This window comes from Plasmopara halstedii (assembly GCF_900000015.1).
Source record: "Plasmopara halstedii genome assembly, contig: Scaffold_658, whole genome shotgun sequence".
Taxonomy (NCBI): Eukaryota; Oomycota; class Peronosporomycetes; order Peronosporales; family Peronosporaceae; genus Plasmopara; species Plasmopara halstedii.
The window spans coordinates 1918485-1940846 of NW_020187575.1; the positions used below are offsets into that span (position 1 = coordinate 1918485).

A 22362-nucleotide genomic window follows, 5' to 3' on the forward strand; every position below is an offset into this window, starting at 1 on the left:
TTCAACAGTAATCATTGAGGACCTGACAAAGAAAAGTCTTTTGCCAAAATGTGCCGTGGCGTGAACAATGTGCTAATATTTCACAAAATGAAGAACGATAAAAATAGTCTGGGCAATTCATTCAGTAATAAATGATACTTTAGTTTTTCGCGATCTTTCTGTTTTGGCAGAGATTGTTCCAATAAAGAGCAGCTTTACATTCAAATTTCCTTCCTTGCTGCTTAATTTCCGGTCCTGACTGATCTGTTCACAGCGTGGAATCAACATTCGATCCAACGACAACGACAAATGTGCGCATAGCGTGGATCATGGAGCTAGGACTTCACGCTTTCAAAATTATTTGTGCAATTAAATTTCTGCCACCCCAACATCAAAGTCTCTGTGCTAGTATGTTAATATCTTGGTTAAATATTTCAATTGTGTAATCTTGGCAATGATTTTCAGAACATAAACTCGTGAAACGACGCATAAATTGGCCCTTTGCGGTGAACCACGAAAATACCGATCCAGACTATCATCATCATCTCAAGCTATACATCGGAATTGGCTAGCAAAAAATTAAAGATAATTCAGCTAGAAATTATATGCAGTCATGTTCCCAGTCAAATTTTATGTCAGACAAAGCACAAATTGATACTAACACGACCCAAAAGTAAGATTCAGAATATAATTCAAAAATTAACCCTATCTTATCATGCATAAAAGGGTAACTTACAACCAAATAAACACTTTTCTTTCATTCTGCCTCTTGTTTTCTGCACATAAGGGCTCAAGCCACCGCACACTTTGGTAAAAGACTTTTCTTTGTCAGGTCCTCGATGAGTGCTATTGCGGGGATTCCTCCATTTAGACATCCACCACAGTGGTGTAGTGCAATAACATTACTATCTCTTTTTGCAATAATTGGAGAACCAGAAGAACCTTCTTGAGTATCAATGTAATAACCAATATCACCTTTGCGGCATTCCGTTACTACAGCCGACTCGACACGACCAAGTTGATTATTATGGAGCCATGCAATGCGCTTGCCGTAGCCGAGAGGATGCTGTGGAATGTAAATATTTTCATTCATTACTGCTCCTGTGCCTCGAAACTGCAAGTAGCCCGTCGTTTCGTACAATGTCTTAAAATCTGCAATGTTATTGTTGCCATCAAGACGCACAAGAGCATAATCCAATTCTTTTGACACTGCAACAAGTGTCGTACCAATTAGACTAACAGGACCAGGACATCCACCACGAGTTGCGCAAGTATCAATTCCAGTGCAACTCGAGGCTTCTGCTAAGAACTCCACCTTTGTATTCCGAGCATCTTGGTTGTTACTAATACAATGTTCATTGGTAATTAAATGGCCTTCACAGCCTAATAACCAACCAGTACACGACGCAATTTGCATGCCATTCTCCTTGATAATTGACAAACGAGCTACTGATCGTGATTTCGTCAACATTATCGTGCCATCTTCGTGATTGGTTGAAAATGGTACACACGCTGCTGCAACTGATTCATCAACACCGCATACACTCTCATCAGTATCCGACTCAGTTGCATTGGCCGTGCTAATAAGTGGAACTTTAATTGCGATTTGCAACTGCTGTGCTTTGACCAAAAATTTCTTTGGAGAAAAAAATAGTCGCTCAATTGTAAAGCCGCTACACGGTGTCGAATGGATAGAATGTGCACGTTTAATGAGTTCCAATGAGATGCCTGTACCAACAATGCCAATTGAATCAAAAGTTCCACTTGTGTTCTTGCCTGACCAAATAGCAACTGGTGGCAATTTTGCAGTACCATCGGATGACCTTGCAATCAATATGTCAGTTTCTGGAAGATTAAAGTGTGAAAAGTGCAACACGTAAATGCCTTTGCCAAGTCCTGGATCGAGTTGTAGGTGGTAGGATGGTTTTTTTGGAGTTGCAAGTGGCAGCGTGGAGTAGTCGGAAAAGTTGCACCCTGCACCAATTGAAAGCTGCACTATATGACCTGTCGTCGTTGCTTCAATCGTTGCAGTTGCAAGTACACTCATCAAAATCGCACGCCAATGCATTGTAAAGCCAATTGAAAAATATTGTGATTCACGTGAAGCAAATTCAAGAGTGTCGTAACGAGCTGTGTAAGATATATTGAGTATTGATTGACTGAATGATGTTTACATGATTGACGGAAAAGTTTTATTGCTTGATGGAAGCGTCATATATTGAGCATGCAAGCCTCAAACTAGCGAGATGCAACATTAAAAAATATTGCGTTTTGCTATATCGACATCGAGATTGACGTTGTTAGAAATTACACTTTTCGCTTCAACCTTTTCGGCGAATTTGTTACTTTAATGTAAACCATCATTTGACAAACGCTTTATACCCCAGCAGAAAATTGTTTTTCGTCTATTGTTTTCAGTGAATTTATTAAGAGCAAAGTAGCTATCAACTAGATCCTGGAAACCTTTATATTTATCAGACAATTTAATACGTTTCTCCTTTATATGATTACATTGCCTGGAATGAACACCAGGTAAAGGCTTAAATCAGTCATGCCAGGGAGAAGATTCAATTAAGTACGACTCAGACATTATTGCTTTTTACGAAAAGTGTGAATGACATAATAAAGACTTAAAATATAGATACTGAAAAAAGTATGTTCAGCCATGAACTATATGAATTTTCAACTTCAGTTCAATAGTTCCTAACTTTTTACGATATAAAAGTACAGTCATAACAAATGAGATTGAATCGAACAAAAAACCAGGACGAGAGTTACACAAAGTTTTTTGGACTGTATCTGGTGCAATAAATGTACCCTACTATATTGCCCAGACAAGATTTTGTTTTTAGAACAACACAGCGGTCGAGTGACCAGTCATGGGTGTAATGGGCCAGGTTTAGTATGTGTGGACCATTTTTTTGTGTGTTTATTACAATAACTGTATCTGCATTGTTAGATCTCGCCTTCAGTTAGAACTGGTGACACTTATCAGGTTAAAAAGGGTTGAAGCCTATTTGCCCTAATAATGAATGTCACTTCACCCTTTTGCCCCTCTTTACGTGAGTCAACGGCTCGCTGAGAGTGAGCAACACGCGGTGAGATGTAGTAATCGTTTTAAAATTTCCTCAGTAAGTGCGTCTATACAGACGGACAGTTCCCGGACCACTTGGTAACACTAGTAGTCATTCAAAATCGCCAACTACCTTGATGGATATATCTACGGATTTTGTGGACATCACAGGCGGTGGTCGGCCTCAGATCAGCAGGGAGATATAGTTGTTCCTAACACACTCGAAATGAGAGTGTGTGGTAAAGATGCGAGCTTTATTTGGAGATCACGCGGAATACGACATACACCAATCGAATCAAGAAGCGATAACTCAACGCTTAGCAAATTTAGTCTTCAATCAAGGGTCATCGGGATGTTTATCGCTGAATATATTATATCGACACCAGCTCCGTTACCTCCACCACAAGTGGTGGTAAGACCACGGAACATCCTTGTTAAAGTCAAGGTGAAAAGCTTTCACGGAAACGAAGATGAAATCTTGCGTTTTGATAAAATGAACAACGCCATCGCGATGGCTCGAACTCATGATAGCCACAACCAAGAGGCCTTCGCCGTGTTGCATTTGGATGGCCGTGCGAAAAATTGGGCAATCATATGGAAGTCGACCGCCCCGGCTACTTTGCCACATGGCAAGATTTGACGAAGGTCGTGTTTCTAGACATTTTTCGACAACGGTCGAAGGTTTTGTCATGCCGTCAAGACAACGGGTCATTGTACGATTATGAACAGAAGCTCCGTGAGCTTCGTGACAGTATGGCAAGCAAACCACTACCAAAGGCAGTGATGGGTCACTCACTGTGTTTATAAAGGGACTCACTTATGGTTCTCCGACAACTCGGGAAAATGCAATTATGATTGTATTGCGTGAGAACTGCTGCCAACGTCAAGCACGTGATCAGTCGATCAATCCGATGGAAGCAGTGACTGCTACTACCGGAGATACCCCGGTAGTCCATGCTGTAAACGATGAGTGCAGAACCAATGGATCCTAGCGCGGTGACTGTACGTAGGCAGGTAATGGACGTTAACAATGCGGTCATATCCGCCGTAATTGTACACGTCAGATTCGATCCTCTCAACACGGCTTCGTCGTAATGATTCCGAGTCACGTGGTACCAATACCACGAGGTGTTCGGGAAACGCCGAAACCCGGTAGATGCAGGGCGGTCTACTGGGGGCAGTAATAAGCTGGTGATAGAATCGCTCATGGGGGTCTAGCCCTCGAAAGATCGTTATCCTACGTTAACGACACTTGTCGTTGTGGTCTCCTCGTGGTCACAGCGAGTGTAAAGGGTTACGGTCGTTTGCGAAAGTCTTAATTGACTTTGGTGCGTCGCGTAACAACGCGCGGAAGCAAGTGATGCTAAAAAATGATTCAGTGCTTTCGGATGCACTAGATAAAAGCAATGGCTTTATCTGTGCAAAGTTGAACACTGGTGCGGTGGTCACCGCGGAGAAGATTATGGCTAATATTAACTGGAGTTTGATGGTTTTACCTCGAAGGAAGAAGTATTCACCGTCTTCGAGATGGACAAACGGTATGACCCAAATCTAGGCATATCGTGGCTTAAGAAGCATGAGTAATGAATTAGTTGGCGATCGAAAACAATTGGGAGTCGCTCTCCCGGAGTAGGTGAAACTCTTGAATACAAGTCCATATTCACTATGCATTAAAGAAGCTCTCAAGCTATCGGCAGTCGTATGCTGCTGGAAACGATTCAGACTTCATTGGTATATGTCATGCAATTGACATTTTTCAGGTTAGGGAAGATACGGAGTCGCATGGAGTGGCCACGGGTGGTCACTCAGGAATGTGTCGACGGATCAAATAGTGCCCGGAACTGGCTACTTGAAAACGAAGGGATCGTTCTTGGGCATGGCGATACGCCCAACAAAAAAAATGAGAAAGGAATGGCAGTTGTTGCTCTTCTGGAAATGCCCGTCCGTGTACACACACTGAGGAAGACCAAAAAAGGGTTTTCTCAAATTCTTCACATGGTCTTAATTCTTCTTCAAATCTCTGTCAAATTCTCCCTAGCTCTTGCTCCATGTGAAATCTTCGCCACCTTCAAATTTGAATCATGTTTCAATTCCAAGTCATCCAGCGCATTTGCGCTATAGTGAACTTAGTCGTCATGATGACTCTCACGACCGACGTGGTGGTTCTGCCTAAAAGTTCATCGAACGCTTTAGCTGAATTAGTGCTTAACTGATGACTCGTATCGCGTATTTTTGGCGCCATCGGACCGATTACTCGTGCTTGGAGGTGAACAACGAAGCCTCGAGTATTTAATATACGTCCAGCAATCCAATTTGGACACTCCAGACCATTGACACTCGATTCTGGACATGGGTTCATGCCACCAGATCCGTGAATATCCACCGTCTGCAAAACACGAGGACTTGTTGGTGGTACGCGATATGCTCTTTTGATTTGCGCATTTGACAGCGCAAATTGGGTTCACTCCGATATCGAGGATGCTCGTGAAGTACATTCGGTCAACAGTCAGATGCATGACGAAAGGGACAGAGGGAGAAGAGGAAAGGATGGCATTCCAAAGAGAAGTCCGTCTTTGAACTCGCATCGAACGCGCGAGCGATACTGGGACAGTGTCGAAGATTAAAGTACGAGGCTCCCAAGTATTCTCATTCACTGGATTTTCTAGCCATTTCACCAGGAGCTCCTTCCGACCGCAATGTTCCTCTCCACCACAACATTCTTGACGTGGTAGTAAAGATTTTCTTGTCGATCTAGAGAAGTAGTAACTCATTCGCGGACGTAATCGCATTCAGAACGGGAGAAACATTACCGCGATCAACAAAATCGTTGATTCCTGTGTGTGCTCAGCCACACAACGGGTGTGAACTAACCTTTGAGGTCATTTGTACCCACTGACCCAAAATCCAACTTAACCACTGTATAAGTGAGAGTATAGGCATACCCGGTCGTAGTCAATATCTTCGACTTTCCATTACACACATGTCGACAGCATTGACCTGTCTTGAAGAAGGCAACAGTCGGCGTCGCTCCTTCATTATTCTTTCCGTTTGGGCAAACCGTCATGCCCACAAACGATTCATTCGTTTTCAAGTAGCCAGTTCCGGGTACCGCTTGATCTGTCGACACACTTCCTGAGAGTACGGTCAAGACATATATGGCTAAGCGAGGATATGATCTAGGTAGCGAGATTGTATTTGATATGACATAGCGTGTAGACATCAAATCAAATAAACAAGCTGTTAAATTATTCGGTGATGCTATCAACAAATGCAATGTTAAAAAACTGCTTGTTCACTATAATACAGGGAGAGGTATACGATTTTTTTGACGACGACAAGATTTCTATTAGGTCCTAAGCCTGGTTATCGGTGTCGGGGTCGTACAAAACTTGTCCAGTACGGGGACATCTTGTGGGAGTTGTTCTCGAACTCTTGTAATTGGAGTGAAAGACGCGTTTCCCTTTCAATCTGTCCTGGGCGCTTTCAATCACGTGTGATGACTGGTTGTATCTTATCTAGTGCTGTATTCTAGAACTCGTGTAAACTTCCTTCCATTGTTTGCTTTTCATGCTAAAAAATGACTCAATTGCGCTTTATCCAGAGCGTTGTTTTGCATATGCTGCATAGTATTCTCCACATCCTTTTCTATGCAATCTCGTACTGATCTGCCTCATTCGAGTGGTAGACGCATTTTTCAGCTTTGGACAATTCTAAGCCTGTCGACGTGCGATATTCGTTAAAATCTTGCCCAGAGTCCCCAGTTCCCACGATCTCATGTCTATATGACAGATCTTAGTAGGTCAGTAAGCCTACACAAATGCATTGTCGTAGATGATGTGCTTCATTGTCACCTTGGAATCGCAACAACATTCTAGCTGTTGTCGACTAAACGTGCCAGATGATGTGGGTTAACTGTCCGCGTGCTACACGATAGCAAACCCAAACTTTGATTCGTTTTGATGTTTGGGATCATGGTCTAGGGCCGCCAATATCCAGTACCTCGATTTTGCCGTGTGTTGTTTCTTGTCCTCTGTTTTGGCAAGAGATTCCTATTTCAAGTTTCGTGATTGGCCTCTGAACATGTTTGCTGGCAGTTGATCGCGTTGCTGCCCACGGAAAAGCATGAAGCCTTGGGTGGGCAATACTCACTTCTCAACCTCGATGCTGTAGCATCTTCATATCTTTCGTGAGCTCCAAATTATTCATCGCCGAATCTGGCAACTGCCAATGAATCCATTTGTCTGCTGAGTCAGTTCGATTGGAACTTGCCGTCTTTGTCGGTTTCGGTGCCCGAGAATACCAATCTCTCCACTCATATATGGGCTTTAAGAATTGTGAAGCAAATGAATATACAGTCATCTCGAATAGTATTGCTTTAGTTTGAGATCCGAAAACCTCAGGGTTATAATGAGAAATTTGCGGTCTGTATCTAAATCCATGTGGTCCACTACATTATGACACTGCTCCGGAGTTCCACTAATACGCGATCGATGATCTCTGCAGTTATGGATTACAACATAGATATAAGCATTCAAAGTCTACGTGTGTGTTTATTTATAATGTTACTCGACATAATAGTCTATCAGTCGTCAGAGTCTAAAAGACCGTTCGCAAAAGCGTGTGGAGTGTATACAGTGCTTCTGATGCCGTTGGTCGATCCTTGGGGTCAATAGATACGCATTTTAAACCAAGTTCTTTGATATCCTGAGGAGCCGCTGAGGAGAATTGAATGCGAAGTTTGCCGGTGGCAACCATTTGTAGGATAGCCAGGTCAGGCATTACTCGACCAGAGTCACTATTCTCTTTCACGTTTGCGTATGGAATCAAATGCTGGTCTAATTCGGCCAACACGACACCAAACGAGAACATATCGGCTTTGTCATCGTAACGTTCACCCATCATTACCTCAGGGGCCATCCAACGCGAAGAGCCGACTCCTCCAGTCATCGTGTGATCAGAACGCTCGCGAGATACTCCAAAGTCTGTAAGTTTAGCATGCAGCTGAGATGTTAATAAGATGTTTTTCGATTTGAGATCGCGATGAAGTACAGGGGGCGACAACGAATGGAGGTAAGTGAGCGCATGTGCAACATGAAGCGCAATTGTTGCCTTACTGCGATCGATACCTTGTGGAGTTTTGTTATCTTCGCATGTCTTGAGCATCGTCCGAAGATCGCCACCTTGCATGTACTCAGATAAGACACAAATATCATTAAGAGAGTCCCAAGCTACACCAATGAATCGAACAATACGCTCGTGGTTGAGTGTTGCCATGAGCTTGACCTCAGCGAGAAAGGCATTCAAGTGAGTGATACTCTTACGCATTTCTGGCAAAAGCATCTTGACAGCAACGCGTTCTTCGTTGAACATGGCCGAATAAACTTCGCCGTAACCTCCTCGACTGATAAGATCCTGAAGTATAACCTTCTCACGCGGAACACGAGCAGTGACGATGATCTCATCTTCCCATAATTCGCTAGTACCACTCGTTTTTCGTCGACTCCATACATTGTGAGTACCTTTTTGCGAGTACGTAGCATCGGAGCCTAACGTAATGGCGTTCAGAGCGCTCTCGGGCGTTGGGTAGCCAGCATAACTTGTAGCAAGAGCTGCAATACCGATGTCCTTACTTAGAGCCTTCTTGTGGCGCCGTCGAACGAACTTAAACGCAGCAAAAACCACAAACGCTACACAAGCTACCGATCCAATCACAATGAAAATGATGGTAGGCCAGCTAACACCAGTAGATTCGACGAAGCTCCGTGCGTCTAGAGGCTGATCGTTCTCGAACGAGAAAACTGAACTGCTCGAATCATTTCTACCAGACGATTTGCCTGTATAGAATCTGTACCTATTTTGAAAACAATCGCCGTGAGTTATGGTCTCCTTATCCAATCGAAGCATTAAAGATGGTTTGCCACTACAATCTCCATTATCATATTCAAGAACAGATGCTGTTTTGTTCGAAAAGAGACGAACGATAGTAGATGTGTTGGACATTGTGGAGAATTTCTCGCATGTTTCGGACGCTGGATACACAGTAGTCTGTACCAAATTGTCGCATCCGACACCGCTGTATAGTTCCATCATGACGAAATCAGATTCTTCAAAGCGGCGATTTGTGTACTCGAATCGATCTTGGACATTACACGTTACAGCCACATAGAGCACCGAACTCTCATGACCCTCTGGGGTACACATTTGTGAGGTACAGGGATCACTTTCGATCAATTTCATTGTGTTTGGCGTCCCATTACAGTGACTATCAGAATAAATCTCTCTCGTAGACCAACTAATCACAAACGAGGGCGTAAGAAGCACTACCTCCGTTGCGAATGACCATCGCATGAACGACATTTTGTCGAAAATAGTGAAGGTCGAATGAGTACAGAAAGACAGTTTAGTTTTTGGACAGGATCCCAGCGATTGGCCCGCAGATGGAAAAGCGCAGGGTCCCCATCGCGGCTAGAATCTCGGTGGGTGGAGTGTCAATACTAATATAACATTAACGTGGACATTAGGAATGTATCAAGATTGGAGTGATGGGAGATACTTTATGTTACATGTCTGATTAATATTCCCATATTAAATGTGGCAATGGCTTGAAATTACATTCGTCTTAGAGCATTGGTAACAATAGTAATCAAGTTTTAATTTTCCAAAATGTGAAATTACATTATTTTAATCGTATCTTCAAATTACTATGTTTTCTACACCATTACATTTCTCCCCTCCTACCGTACTCGTCTGTCAACACGGTATGAAGCTTGAAGAGCACTTCAGCTGCTGTCGGACGATCGTGAGGATTCACTGCAACGCATGCCAAGCCTAAATTTGACACTGAATTGATACTTGAAAACTTGACACGTAGTTGTCCCATTGTCACTAAATTAATAATCGCACTGCTTGGGATCTTGTGGCTTGAATCGTTCTCATTTGTCGCGAGTGCATACGGCAAAGCGTGGAGATCTAACTCGGATAATACCACACCCATGGAAAAAACATCGGCCTTATCGTCGTATCGCTCGCCCAACATCATTTCCGGCGCCATCCAATGCGATGTTCCTACGCCTGCTGTCATTGTACTTTCAGCATTTTCACGTGAGACGCCAAAGTCCGAAAGTCGAGCGTCCAACGTATCACTGAGCAAAATGTTTTTAGATTTCAGATCACGATGCAAGACTGGCGGGTCAAATGAATGCAAATACGTGAGCGCATGAGCAATGTGGAGAGCAATTGTGACCTTGGTCACGTCATAGCCGACAGGCATATTTTGCGATTCATATGATTCAAGCAATGCTCGCAAATCACCTCCTTCCATGAACGTAGTAAGAAGACAGAGGTCAGAGAGTGAGTCCCAAGCAACGCCGACAAAGTGTACAATGCGCGGGTGTTCTAAAATGGACATGAGCTTAACCTCTTCTAAGAAAGAATTAAGACATTTCATACTCTTGCGATGCTCTGGTTGCAGCATCTTGATTGCAACGTGCTGGCCATTAAACCAGCCCGAGATGACTTGACCATATCCACCATAACTGATCACTTGCTCAAACTCGATTTTTTCACGATCGACACGAGCTGCGGCGATTTCCAAGTCGTTCCAAAAGTAGCTGATACCTTGCTGCTGTTTTTCAGTTGCGGATGAGGAGCTCCTGGTATTTGTTTCCATGCTCACGCTCATTTGTCGATCGGACATTGGCGTGTAGTCCATGCAGCTTACACTGCCATCAAGATCATTGCTTCTTAACTCGGCACGAGGATATATTCGTTTCCATAAAAAAATTGCTGTCACAAACCCGACCACACCCGCAGCTATAACGGTAGATATCAAAGCTGTAGTGCTCATCGATTTGTTAATGCTTGGAGAGTGATCTAAATCGACGCCAGCTCCAAGACCTAGAACGCTTTCGCTGCCGCGGGTGTAGAATCTGTAATAATTGTCGACACAGTCTCCACTTTTGATATTGCCGCTGTCCAACAGAAGACTCATGTACGCATTACCTTCGCAATTTATGTCTGCAAACAACTGGATTGATGCCGATCCATTCGAGAATAGCTCAGAAATGATTGAATAACTTCCAAACACGCCTGCATGTGTGCACTTTCCTGAGGTTGTCACAACTCTAGTAGTATGTAAGTTCTCACATCCGACACCTATATAATCCTCGATGACAATACAATTTTCTTCGTCAAAGATCTTTCTAGCATACTCAAACCCATTCGAGATATTACAGACATCGTGAATAAACTGTGTAGCATTATTGACTTCAACCAACATGCATTGACGGTTAAGACATCTCGTCCCTTGATCAAAATTCACCACGACAGGTACACCTGAGCAATTATTGCGATCATAGATTTCCTTCGCAATCCACTGTGAGATCACTGAACGCGAGAACAAAAGGAGTAAAGTCGCCACTAAGGCCATCGCCATAAGGGTCGGACTGTACTTTGTGGCTGTCACTTATCGCAGAAATGGCGAAGAAAGGAATGAGCATCTGAACGAGTGAGTGCGGTCAGTGTAAAGCAACTGCGCATGCTAAAACAATACATATCCTTTTTATGTTTACCTCTTTATCTAGATGTACAGAACATAAACAAAGCAATTCACAGATAATTAGACTTTTTCAGTACATCATTACTGTCCTGAAGAATCAGAAGAACATCAAGCTACTGTCGTAACTCTCGTATCTCTGTGCAAGTGGATCGCGATTTCGTTCTCTGTAATAAACATCTATTTGTAACGGTATCAATCGAAAGACTTGACCTTCATAAGTCTATAGCCTTGAAAAGTTACATGACATCAACAAATTCGCAGTCCAGCAAAAATGCAGATGTTTCATCAATCTGATGATAATGTTTGGATATAAAGCTACTGTTTGTTATAGACAATTTTGACATGAATGCTGTTGAAAAGAGGCATTAAGAATCACGACAGCATGCCTGTTATAAGGTTGTCGTGACGTTATTGATAACCTGTTGTTTGATCTCGCCGCACCGACTAAACACAGCCTAAGAGATGGCCGTGAAAATTGTACTGTACATGCAGTCACGAATAGTAAAAGCTGTATCGTTGCTCAGCTTACGATTATCCGTATCGCACTTAGGTGTCTTACTCAAGCCTAGTAACAAGATGTTGGTACGCTCTCAGATCGACTTATCGGAATTAAAGTATCACTGTTCCGTCTCAAAAGTTAGTTGACTCGACTATGTTCCGAAATTTTAAATATGTACGATTTAGACATTATAGGATTACTGCTATTGCCGGAAAAAAGGGGCATTCTGAAATTTTCCTTCTAATACTAATTCTTTTATTCTAATGAACCAAAAAGTTGGGCGAAATATATAGCAATGCGACGATAATTGACTGAATATCTACAAATGCGGTCTATTGCGTTTCGAATGATACAATCACAACCGTATAGTATATAAATTGCACTTGAAATTTGTAAGCGGAAAAACCTTAAATCTGAGAATTTCAATGGATTTTTCTAGGAGACATATCGCAATTTGATACCGATCAGATGGGCAATTGAGAGCCGGCCATAGAGGTCCGATTTGAGGTTCTCCTTCTGGTGCATCCCTTCCTAAAACTCATGTCAGCTATCATCCCATCACTTCATTGTTATTCAACTTGGTAGAAAGTTGAGCTCAAAGTTAAAGATGTTCGTACAAAAGCTTTCATGAATTTGAAAAAAAAAAGGAAGCAGCCGCATCATCTGCATCAAGTCAAAACTTGCAATTTAAAGCGTCAGGTTAAAGAACTGGATGTTGATATATTTCTGAATGCACAGCCACGAGAACAAAGGCGCATAAAAGCTTCGATGAACTCAAACGTCCACTCGAAGTATACTCGGTATGCTCTTTGTATACTATCCTGACCTTGTGTCTAACGACAATACAGTGTTTGGGATTATTCTAGCTAGCGTCAAATAGCATGAGAAAAGAGCCATAACATGGAGCATTGCAAAGTGGGTTATAGTGACGACAGATGTGGATTTTATGCCGAGTATGCTGATTTTCGCACGACATTGCGAGTCCGAATGCGTGCTTTTTAAACCGAACAGAATATCTGCAGACCTGAATGGACATTCGTCCACAGTTCGTCTCAATTGATGTCACTTTGGACGAAGTTTTTGCACATGGCCAGCTCTAATCTGCCTCAAGCGTCGATTGACAGCCGTTTCGTTTGACACAGTACTCCCTAGTCATAAATAGCAAGATTATTAGCATGAGCAAACAGGCAGGGCAACAACAATCGCACTCTGCTTCGATAGGATAGAACAATTTTGCTGGCTAAGGGATACCAACTAGTATCGGTGATACTCAAACATGGTTTTAAACTAAAAGTAAGAAAAGAAAATATTTAGTTAGGCAGCAGAGGTTGATTGAATCAAGTGTTTTCTGAAAACAAAAGCAGAGTCTCACGAGACAAATCGCAGATCTATCTCACGCTTCGTGGAAAGTTATCAAGCCTCATAGTGGTGCCTGTAGAAGCTTCCGTCGCATGTTTGTTTATCTCAACTCGTCGGAGCAACAGCTTCACATTAAAATCGAATTGTAGAGATTAGTGTTCGTCAGACGCGAGTTATTCAATGATCCAAGCAAACTGTAATGCTATTACCACGTGGATTATCCATCGCCGTTGAAGAAACCCAACTTTTGCTGTCTAGGCTGATCGGGAAGTCTAAGAAATGGGCTTTTGAGAGACTTCTCATTTATTCACGCTGAATTACGATCTTCGGCTTGCTTGTATCAATGCAAAACGGCTTTTGTGTTATATTGAAAGAGTGATGTTGACATTCTGGCGATGACGACTTTTAACTCATATATAAAGTTTGCTATTTCTCGTCTCCCTTAACAAGTGACCAGATAACTATATCGTACGCAGAATACCTGGTCTAGCGTCGAGACACTTGAGACCTCTGCTGCTTCTATACTTCCAAGGCTGAGAATACCTCGTTTTAAGTAGTGCTACGCATAGCTACCCATTCTTTAGCACGTTTCCTGGCTTGGGGATCACTTGCGCGACGCACTGATGCTCAGTCTGAAAAATGGTCTCCTTTGTCACCATCTCGACTTCTAAAAGTCATTATCTCAATTACTCTCGGATGACGGGAAGCTTAGCAAAAGCACCCTCACTAAGTAGCCGATTTCCCTCTTACAAACGCATTAGCGATAGTGTCCTGGTGGACCGCCACCAGCACACTTTTATAGCCAATGAGCTTTTTCCTTTTGTTTACCTCTTCTAGCCGTAGCACATTCAATTTGCCTTAGCGATGAAGAAAGCCAAAAGGTATTCAAGCTTCTTTAGCTTCTTGGAGACAAATATTCAACCAATTTGTGTTGTATCCACATAGGAAACACAATATTCCTCAAAGCAAACTTTGAAACAAGATGTCCGCGTTAACTGACGCACAGAGAATTGGGTTTGTACGCTGGATCTCGTAGCGAGTCCGGAAGGCTTATTAAATATTATATTTGCTCTTCCATTTTAAAATAACACCTAGACTTGATTTAAACTAATTAAAAGGATAGATGATTGAGGGATGAAAAGTATCTCTTTGGATAGTAAAGGTGTGTACAACATTTTCGACACAGTTGGTACAATCGCATCGTTACTGTGTAGGTTGCATGATGCTGAAGCTGGTGATAGAGAGAATAAAACGACGTGTAATGGCATCAGCAAGAGTCGTGGGTTCAATGTTATTGGTCTCGTCTAGCTTATCCACTTAGCGCAGAAAGTAGTAGAAGCGAGACTTGGTTCGGTGCAAACAGCTTTATGCGGTACGTTGGACTCTCTCTCAGCGGGACTTTGTGGCTAAAGACTCAAGATTCATGTAATCTTTGCATTGCCACAAAAGCAATAAGCATAGAGACAGTAATTTGGACAACCACGACGGTCAGCTCATGCATTTATTGGATAGTGTTTTGATATAGTGAAAAATAAGGGGTTCAGACAAGTACTGGTACACAACTCATTTATGTTTATAACTTTCGCAATCCGATGTTACGGCTCCACTATTTTTGAAGGGTAAGACAAAACCTCGTGATTATCGGCTATTTGCCATTCTACAAATTAGCCGCAGTTTTGATTTCACAACGAATATGATACACATGGCTCATCTGGCTACTTATCAAAGATCAAAGAGCAGCGAAAGTTGATAATGTCACAAAACCACTATAAAGTGCCAGAAAAATAATGACGAAATAAAAATAAAGAAGTAAAAGAGTGTATTTGCCCTACAACTTAAGGTTAGATGTGGCAATGTCGGGCAGGTATGTTTCCCCTAAAGCAACCTTTTTGACATCATTTTCCCTCAGCGCTTCGAAGTACAAAGCTCTTCCATGTCTTTTACCAAATACTCGCTGTAAAGTCTTATAAGACATTTCTTGTGCTTTCTCTTTTCCATGTACTTGGCTCACCACCCGGAAGATGTCTTGAAATTCTGTATCTTTCATGATCGTCAGAATCAGCTTCTCTCTCACTTCTTGATCCCCGAAATTCTCATTTGCACGGATCTTCGTCAATTTATCATTCGACTCAATGACTTTTTTCATCTCCTTGTCGAACGCGGTCATCGTAAATCGATCTTTCATTTTGCCAACCCAGGCAAAATGTGTACCCTCTTTGCCTATTCCAAGCGCTCGTTCTTCGTTTCTATCTTCGTCGTCTTCAATATGCTTCCCAATTGGAATGGTTCTTGCGCAAATTACTGCATAAAGAAATCTCAGTAATCGCCAAAAGCACGAAAACAACCAGCAGGTGAGCTTGAAATCTCTGCATCGTAAGGCTTGGGTAATACGCAGAAGCTTTAAGAATGAGGAATGACAAACGACAGTATCTCGAACAAAATCAACGATTGGCAAACAGACAAAGAAAGCACAAGATTTAACTTATCGACACTTTCAATCAGTAACATTTTTTTTACCATGTAAAGTCCACACAAAAAATAACATGTTTCTGTCTCGGCTAGGAGACACAGAAATTAAGAATAACACTACATTGTGAGGGCGTCCTTTCCATCTAAAACCCTTAAAAGGTGCACTGTGATACTACTCTTCGCAATTTCAGGATGCGTAAACAGAGACAAGATCGTTTGGATGTATTTAACGACGGTGTGTAGCATTAGCTTGCGCGTCACACACAACTATAAACGACATAATCTTATCAAAATAAAGCCAGATGTAAAGCTTGCTGTGAACTCGCTACCGTGCACCATGAATGTATATATATATATATTATAGGCAGGCACGATTGGCATCAAGATTGAAAGAAAATAATGCATCATGTGTCCAACGATGATTGTCAAAGGCTTTTTAACAGAGACGAGTCAAGATATGAATTTCAATATCAATTTGCTGAAAGTAGAGTCCCTTTGCTTATTTCGCTTGCCATAAATCCTAGTTTCCTACCCACAACTTTACGACTTGACGGTTGGTCGGTAAGAAATATCGTTGTTTGTCCTTTATGATCTAGTTGCTGAATTTTGTAGACTTAACGCCAACGATTCGAACTTTGCAGCGTATTTGTTTCAGCATCAATAGATTCATGGCTTGTTGAACTGTCGTCGTCGGTCGTCTTATTAGTGCCGCGAGAATACGAGCAGGTAAAGGCTACAAGTGAGAAGGTGTGCCCGGTGGAGAGAGTACAGGTTTGCGAGCTCTTTTACATTATTTTTAGCATGTACTGCAGCATTATCGACGAGCAATGCACGCTGCGTTGTTGCTATCTTCGTTAGTAAGCCATTGAAGAAAATCTCGCGCAATATTGCCGTGCGGAAGATTTCATCTTACCCAGCGATCCCAGAGTCTTGTAAAGCAATCAGCTATCACCCCTTTGCTCATCGACAGAGCGGCAGCATTTCCGATACAACATGATGCACTTCTTTACCGTAGACCTAGGTTCTGAAAACATGTAATATAATCTAATTTCATCCTTTTCGGCTGGAATGGCTTCTCTAGTTACTGAATTACCCGTCATACAACTCAATGAGCGAAAGCTGTGTCTTAGTGTTACGGTACAACGAGGCTTGCATGTCAATATTTTATTTATTAGCGTCTTCAAGTCGATTATCTGATTAAAAACTTTCGAGATCAAAGATTTCTGCGATAGATTTAGCGCCTCTCACGCCCACGTGGCCAATTCGACTCGCGAATGCTCTTCATTGTAATCGCAGATTTAAAGATGCTGTGCATTTGTACGTGACGTTGTGCGTTTGTGATTGATTGACGTGGACACTTGACTATCTTGATATATGTATCTAACGATATAAGTACGAATATTATATAATTTGGCCATAACGAAGCGCAACCTTCATATTTTGCAGCATCTACCTACAGTTGTGACTAACTTTACATGAAGGTTGCAGTCTCTTGTACTGAAGTCGTAAGTACTTCCATCTTACATTTCGGTACAGTTATAGCTGTATAAAAAACGTGAATAAATAGTATTTGTCCAGAACCTGAATTCACGTACTCCTGAAATTGCAGATCTGCTACGGACTTGATGCTCTCATTTCTGCTCTTGATTGGAGAGAAAGAGCTGAATTTTGTGTGCTGCTCTCATTCTGCACCTGGTTGGAGAGAACTAGCTGAATTTTGTTTGCTTGCTAATGTGAAATTGTTGAGTCGAAGTTTCGTTTGAGCAAAATACACGGCAAACCCGCTGTACTGAATGCCGCTAAATTTACTCACAATTACCGTTCTCATTGAGGTTTCGCTCACAACTACGATTCGCCCCAAAGGATACGGTGGTGCCACAGTAAATGCAGAGTTCAATTCCGTGCCGCTAGGCTCGGTTGGACCGCGGAAAGGGGAAGTTCAACGAGCGCGCCAGAGGCCATGGACCCCAGTCATGCTGAGTACGAAAAGAGTGGCATCATAGCTGCCTTGTAATTTCAGTGATAAACTCTCGGAATTAAATATCGAAACACAGTGTATCCTTCTCTCATGGTTGATGGTATAAAGCGTTGAGTATTCAAACACAATCGCTCGACAAAACTTTCGCGGTGAATCTTCGATTTTTGATGTCACTGAGTATTTTAACGTGAAAAATAATTCCCCATTGATCCTCGCGGGGATCCAGCTTAATTACACAAAACCCTAACAAAAGGCAACTTTATCGAAGAGGTTAATTACTTCACCTCAAAGTTGCTAATTGATTATGATTGGGCTGCTAAGTGTTTATAGTAGAGCTCGGCGGAGAAGCGGCAGCAAGCAAGGGGGGCAAAGAGAAGAGATCGTATATCGCGGTTCCCAAATAAAATGATTTCGTCTCCAGTTGTGCATCCTGTGTCAGATCCAGCGATAGTTGGACTCGGAGAGTGGCAGTAAGTCGCAAGCAGAGGCACCATGTATTGAAGCTAATGAAGAATCTTCACCCATCTCATGAACTCACGGTACTACTGGGATGTAGCAATAATTTGTCGCGCCCAGCGTATGCAGTAGTAAAATTCTATGGGTTTATGATGAGAAAAAAATTTCGCGCCATAAAAAGACCGGGGTAGTCGTAAGAGTTATGAGTCTCCTCGCACTATCTCCGACAAAATCTCTCAGTGAGATAGATGAACAATCCGTTGGAAGTGTGTGCAGAGCACTGCAAGCTGTCAAATTGCTATAATGGTATGAATGAACCCAAGAAGGACGTAACGTCATTATCCATAATGGTAAATCAATCATTTGAAAATGATCACCAAGCACTGATCGAACAGCTATCCTCATGAATCTGATAGATCATATAATCTTTCTAGCTTAACAGCAGACAAATACTACTCTGTTTATGATAAAGAGTTACTTGCAATGAAGCATAATTTTAAAAGGCTAGGCTGCAATTGCTAGGATCTGAATCATTTGCGATGGATAAAAATCATGCATCGGTGCATACAACGTCGCCCTCACTTCCTCATATTTTTTTGGAGGAACTTTAGGAATTAGCGACAAAAGAGCCAGCGCACGTTTACCTGAACAGAGGATGCGTCGTAAAAATAACTAAATTTCGTGTTATACGGCAATGACCTCTGCCGATATCGCAGTGGGACGTCGGTTTCAGTTTTTGCGCTTGCTCATGACAAGCATGTAGCTACATGGTACCGCGATACCGACGCGGACGCTGATTTCCAAAAACGATACGCTAAAGAACAGCGCGATCGGCCGCATTTTTTCACTGCCCTTGACCATGGAAGAATTAATTTTTATTTACTTATTGAGGATAATGACATCCTACTCAATTTGGTGAGTTCTTTAATCTTTGTATTTATAGGACTGGTTGGCAATTCCCAACGTCTAATTGTCGAATGGCGCATTTGTTCAAGCAACATTGTACCAATGATCAAACCGATACATTTTCACAATGGATTCGTCTATAATCGACCAGAACACCAAGGAATCAGATGTAAGCAGTGATATGCGCTGATATAAGCGGGTTACCTTCAAAGACAAGTGTGTCTTTGTCGCCAACAGAAACGTTTATCTGAGTTGCTTCGTTGGAATGCATGTTCTGCTAAGAAAAATAGACCATTGTCTTTTGGCCAAGTGCCTCTATCGCAAGAGGACCCTCTACTTGCAAAATACGATAAAAATGATGCCGACTTGACCTTTCCCTCGCGAGTCATCTCATGATAGTATTTCCTGTCGTATATGACGCTCTAGCTTTTGCCATAGACGTTGCTCTACTCTAGCCAGATGCCGACGGGCATTGACGCGATTTTATCTCATCACACTTGAGGGTCGATAGAGAATAACTTGTTCGTCTATGACAAGGAGCTACTCTTTATGAGAAATGCACCTATCAATTTCACGGAACAGCTGCTTCGCTCTAAGCCATCAGTTTTGACAAAACTATGGGTCGATCGCACACCGACGTTGCCACCACATCTCATACAGAGAATTGCATTAATATCCTTTTTTGTTAAGTATTCAGGTATAAGCCTGCGCTTTCCAGTTGTCGTGAATTCGTGATGTCGCCAATCGATAAGGCTATACGTACAGCGTGTGAGCCAGACACGTAGAGAAGGCTTTGGCAAGAAAAATCAAACTCAGATGCCGATTTACCGAAGCGCGAGGTCGAACATCCGGTACTCTATTTCTTCCTCGTCAGCATCGACCAACATAACACTCAAGGTGTCGGGAACGTTATAATGGGGGCCTCGTACACAAAATATTGTACGAGGCGTAAAATAATCGACTGGATGGTCGCCATAGAAAAGAAAAATAAACAGCTCGGTGCATGCTATGTACTGGTGACTTACATGTAATTACTTATGTGCGCCAACGCGTGCATAACATGCAAATGCGTTGAACACTCAACGCTTGGTTCGGAGCCTTTGACAAGTCTGCCGCTTTGGTAAAAATTATTGTGACAGGCTTATTATTAATTTTCGAGATAAAACTTCTGCTGATCTCTGTAATGTAGAAATCGTGGTGAATCTATGCATCCTAGCTCATTTCGCTAAGCTCACAATAACATAACGGGCGAAAATACACTCAAGCAGATTTTTGATAAAAAAAATACAAGATGGCTTGATGTAGCTATTGTCTCAAAACGAGATCTGCACTTTACAGCGAGATTTGCGCAAATGCATACTGCCGCTATAGGATTTACCGCCTTTTACATAATTGTGCTCCGCAACCATAGCCGTTTTGTTATACCGCCACAAAGTGGCTCCGATTTGGTAAGGGAGTGGCTGTTGATCCCATTCGACTCGCTGATATGGTCATGACTGCACCTCTTACTAAGCCAAGGATGTCATTTCGACAACATTGATCATCATGTAGAGAGCGTGCGACGCGATGTCGAAGAACCATAATGCGCAAAATAAAATTCAGACACCATAGACAGAACGCAATATTGATAAGGGTGAATGGTTTTATCGAATGCGATTTTTCAAATAACCATGCTGTGACTATCGACTATAAGACAACATGCGATCCTACTACGTCGCGCTGTTCGCAGCCGTTTCTAGAAAGAGCTACGAGCTACACTAAGAATATCCCGAAGGAAATACAAAGACATCCTGTGTATTGAGTGGGAGCTTTGAAACATACAAGGTCGCAGTCTTTTGAGAGGTTTAAAAATGAAGCGCTATGCTGTGGAGACATCCGGCTGTGGCTGCGCTACTTGCTATATGAAAGCGATACGTTCTCGGCCGAACGGGATCATCAGGCTTATCAATACAATGAGTAGTCCAGAAAACTAAAAAGCACATTCGGCCACTCGTCGAGACAATCGGGAAGATCCGACTTGACGCCATAAAGAGAGGGCAAATGAGTACCATTTGCATTCCGGCAGCGCTACTCGATGAGTAAGGAGTGGCCCACTTTCGTATGTGACCGGAAACTTACTCAGTCTACTGCTATCACTTAAAAAATATACCTAAGTTTGTGAGTATTTGAAAACTAAATCAGCATGGCGCCGTCTTGACATCTATAACTTTGCGTAACTTTCAGTCATATCTATTTAACATATATATTAAGTACAATCGACTTGCAAACCTGTAAGAAGGGTGAGGCGACGTACCATGCTACCTAAAAACGCGATACTATTCCATATTTTGCCAGCATTTGATAAAAGAGGAATAGTCCAATAGAAAGTGTATGGATTTACCCAATTGCTGCTGCTCTACCCGCGGGCACTCCTAAGAACAAGTGACCTTTGGAACGCCTATCGATCGATCATTTTACTCTTGGTCTCAGTGCAAACGCTTTTGTGGCTCTTGTGCTTGCAGACGGGCAATTGAAATGGGCTGAAACGGGCTGCTCGAGCAGATCATGGAGAGTCCAGACCATCTCTTTCTCAACAATGGCTCTGCTGTATGTCTTTTGGTGAGGACGGAGGCTATATTATCCGTTCTGATAAGTCTGACTACCTTAATAACTTGAATGTGGTCGGCCAAAATGTCTTCGGACCCCAGTGGGATACACGTGTTAGAAACACGGCTTACAGCATACGTTGCGCGATTGAATCTCCGGACCATAGGACGACATGATTGCGCCCACGATGACGCGTCATGATTGCGCCCTGAAAAAACGCCATAGGAAAGGTTTAGAGGTAACTCGGAATATCGAACTAAGGACCTCAATATACTCAATTCGTGTTATGAGCCCAAGTGGCTCCGACGACGCGTCAAGCGCACCGACCCCAGTCAGCTTCGACGCCGGCCACGACAGGGCCACAGCATCTCCAGTAGCTGTGGAAGCCACGCCCTCCGCTCATGAAAGGAGCGACGGCGTCAACGCAAGGTTCTCGCCACGTTCCTCGACCTCCAAGCACGGATGACGCAGATGGAGGCCTCGCAAGTGAAGCGAGACGA

The 22362-nt window shown here is 42.6% G+C and overlaps 7 protein-coding genes across 7 annotated transcripts; 3 read left to right on the plus strand and 4 right to left on the minus strand.

Annotated features, from left to right (window-relative positions):
• Nucleotides 1-769: 769 nt before the first annotated feature.
• PHALS_13546 (serine protease v8) lies at nt 770-2047 on the minus strand (the record flags this gene model as incomplete). Its single annotated transcript, XM_024729327.1, has 1 exon — nt 770-2047. The coding sequence occupies one exon, from the start codon at nt 2045-2047 to the stop codon at nt 770-772; it is 1278 nt and encodes a 425-aa protein (XP_024579715.1).
• A 5601-nt stretch (nt 2048-7648) lies between these two features.
• On the minus strand, nt 7649-9289 carry PHALS_13547 (tkl protein kinase; the record flags this gene model as incomplete). Its single annotated transcript, XM_024729328.1, has 1 exon — nt 7649-9289. One exon carries the CDS (start codon nt 9287-9289, stop codon nt 7649-7651), a length of 1641 nt encoding a protein of 546 aa, XP_024579716.1.
• A 481-nt stretch (nt 9290-9770) lies between these two features.
• PHALS_13548 (RxLR-like protein) lies at nt 9771-11486 on the minus strand (the record flags this gene model as incomplete). The annotated part of the gene is made up of 1 exon (XM_024729329.1): nt 9771-11486. One exon carries the CDS (start codon nt 11484-11486, stop codon nt 9771-9773), a length of 1716 nt encoding a protein of 571 aa, XP_024579717.1.
• Nucleotides 11487-14163: 2677 nt separating this feature from the next.
• Nucleotides 14164-14412, plus strand: PHALS_13549 (uncharacterized protein; the record flags this gene model as incomplete). Its single annotated transcript, XM_024729330.1, has 2 exons — nt 14164-14241; nt 14311-14412. 2 exons carry the CDS (start codon nt 14164-14166, stop codon nt 14410-14412), a joined length of 180 nt encoding a protein of 59 aa, XP_024579718.1.
• An 883-nt stretch (nt 14413-15295) lies between these two features.
• PHALS_13550 (uncharacterized protein) lies at nt 15296-15652 on the minus strand (the record flags this gene model as incomplete). The annotated part of the gene is made up of 1 exon (XM_024729331.1): nt 15296-15652. The coding sequence occupies one exon, from the start codon at nt 15650-15652 to the stop codon at nt 15296-15298; it is 357 nt and encodes a 118-aa protein (XP_024579719.1).
• Nucleotides 15653-18319: 2667 nt separating this feature from the next.
• Nucleotides 18320-18674, plus strand: PHALS_13551 (uncharacterized protein; the record flags this gene model as incomplete). Its single annotated transcript, XM_024729332.1, has 2 exons — nt 18320-18384; nt 18500-18674. The coding sequence occupies 2 exons, from the start codon at nt 18320-18322 to the stop codon at nt 18672-18674; spliced, it is 240 nt and encodes a 79-aa protein (XP_024579720.1).
• A 729-nt stretch (nt 18675-19403) lies between these two features.
• On the plus strand, nt 19404-19672 carry PHALS_13552 (uncharacterized protein; the record flags this gene model as incomplete). The annotated part of the gene is made up of 2 exons (XM_024729333.1): nt 19404-19445; nt 19514-19672. 2 exons carry the CDS (start codon nt 19404-19406, stop codon nt 19670-19672), a joined length of 201 nt encoding a protein of 66 aa, XP_024579721.1.
• Between the last annotated feature and the right edge of the window lie 2690 nt (nt 19673-22362).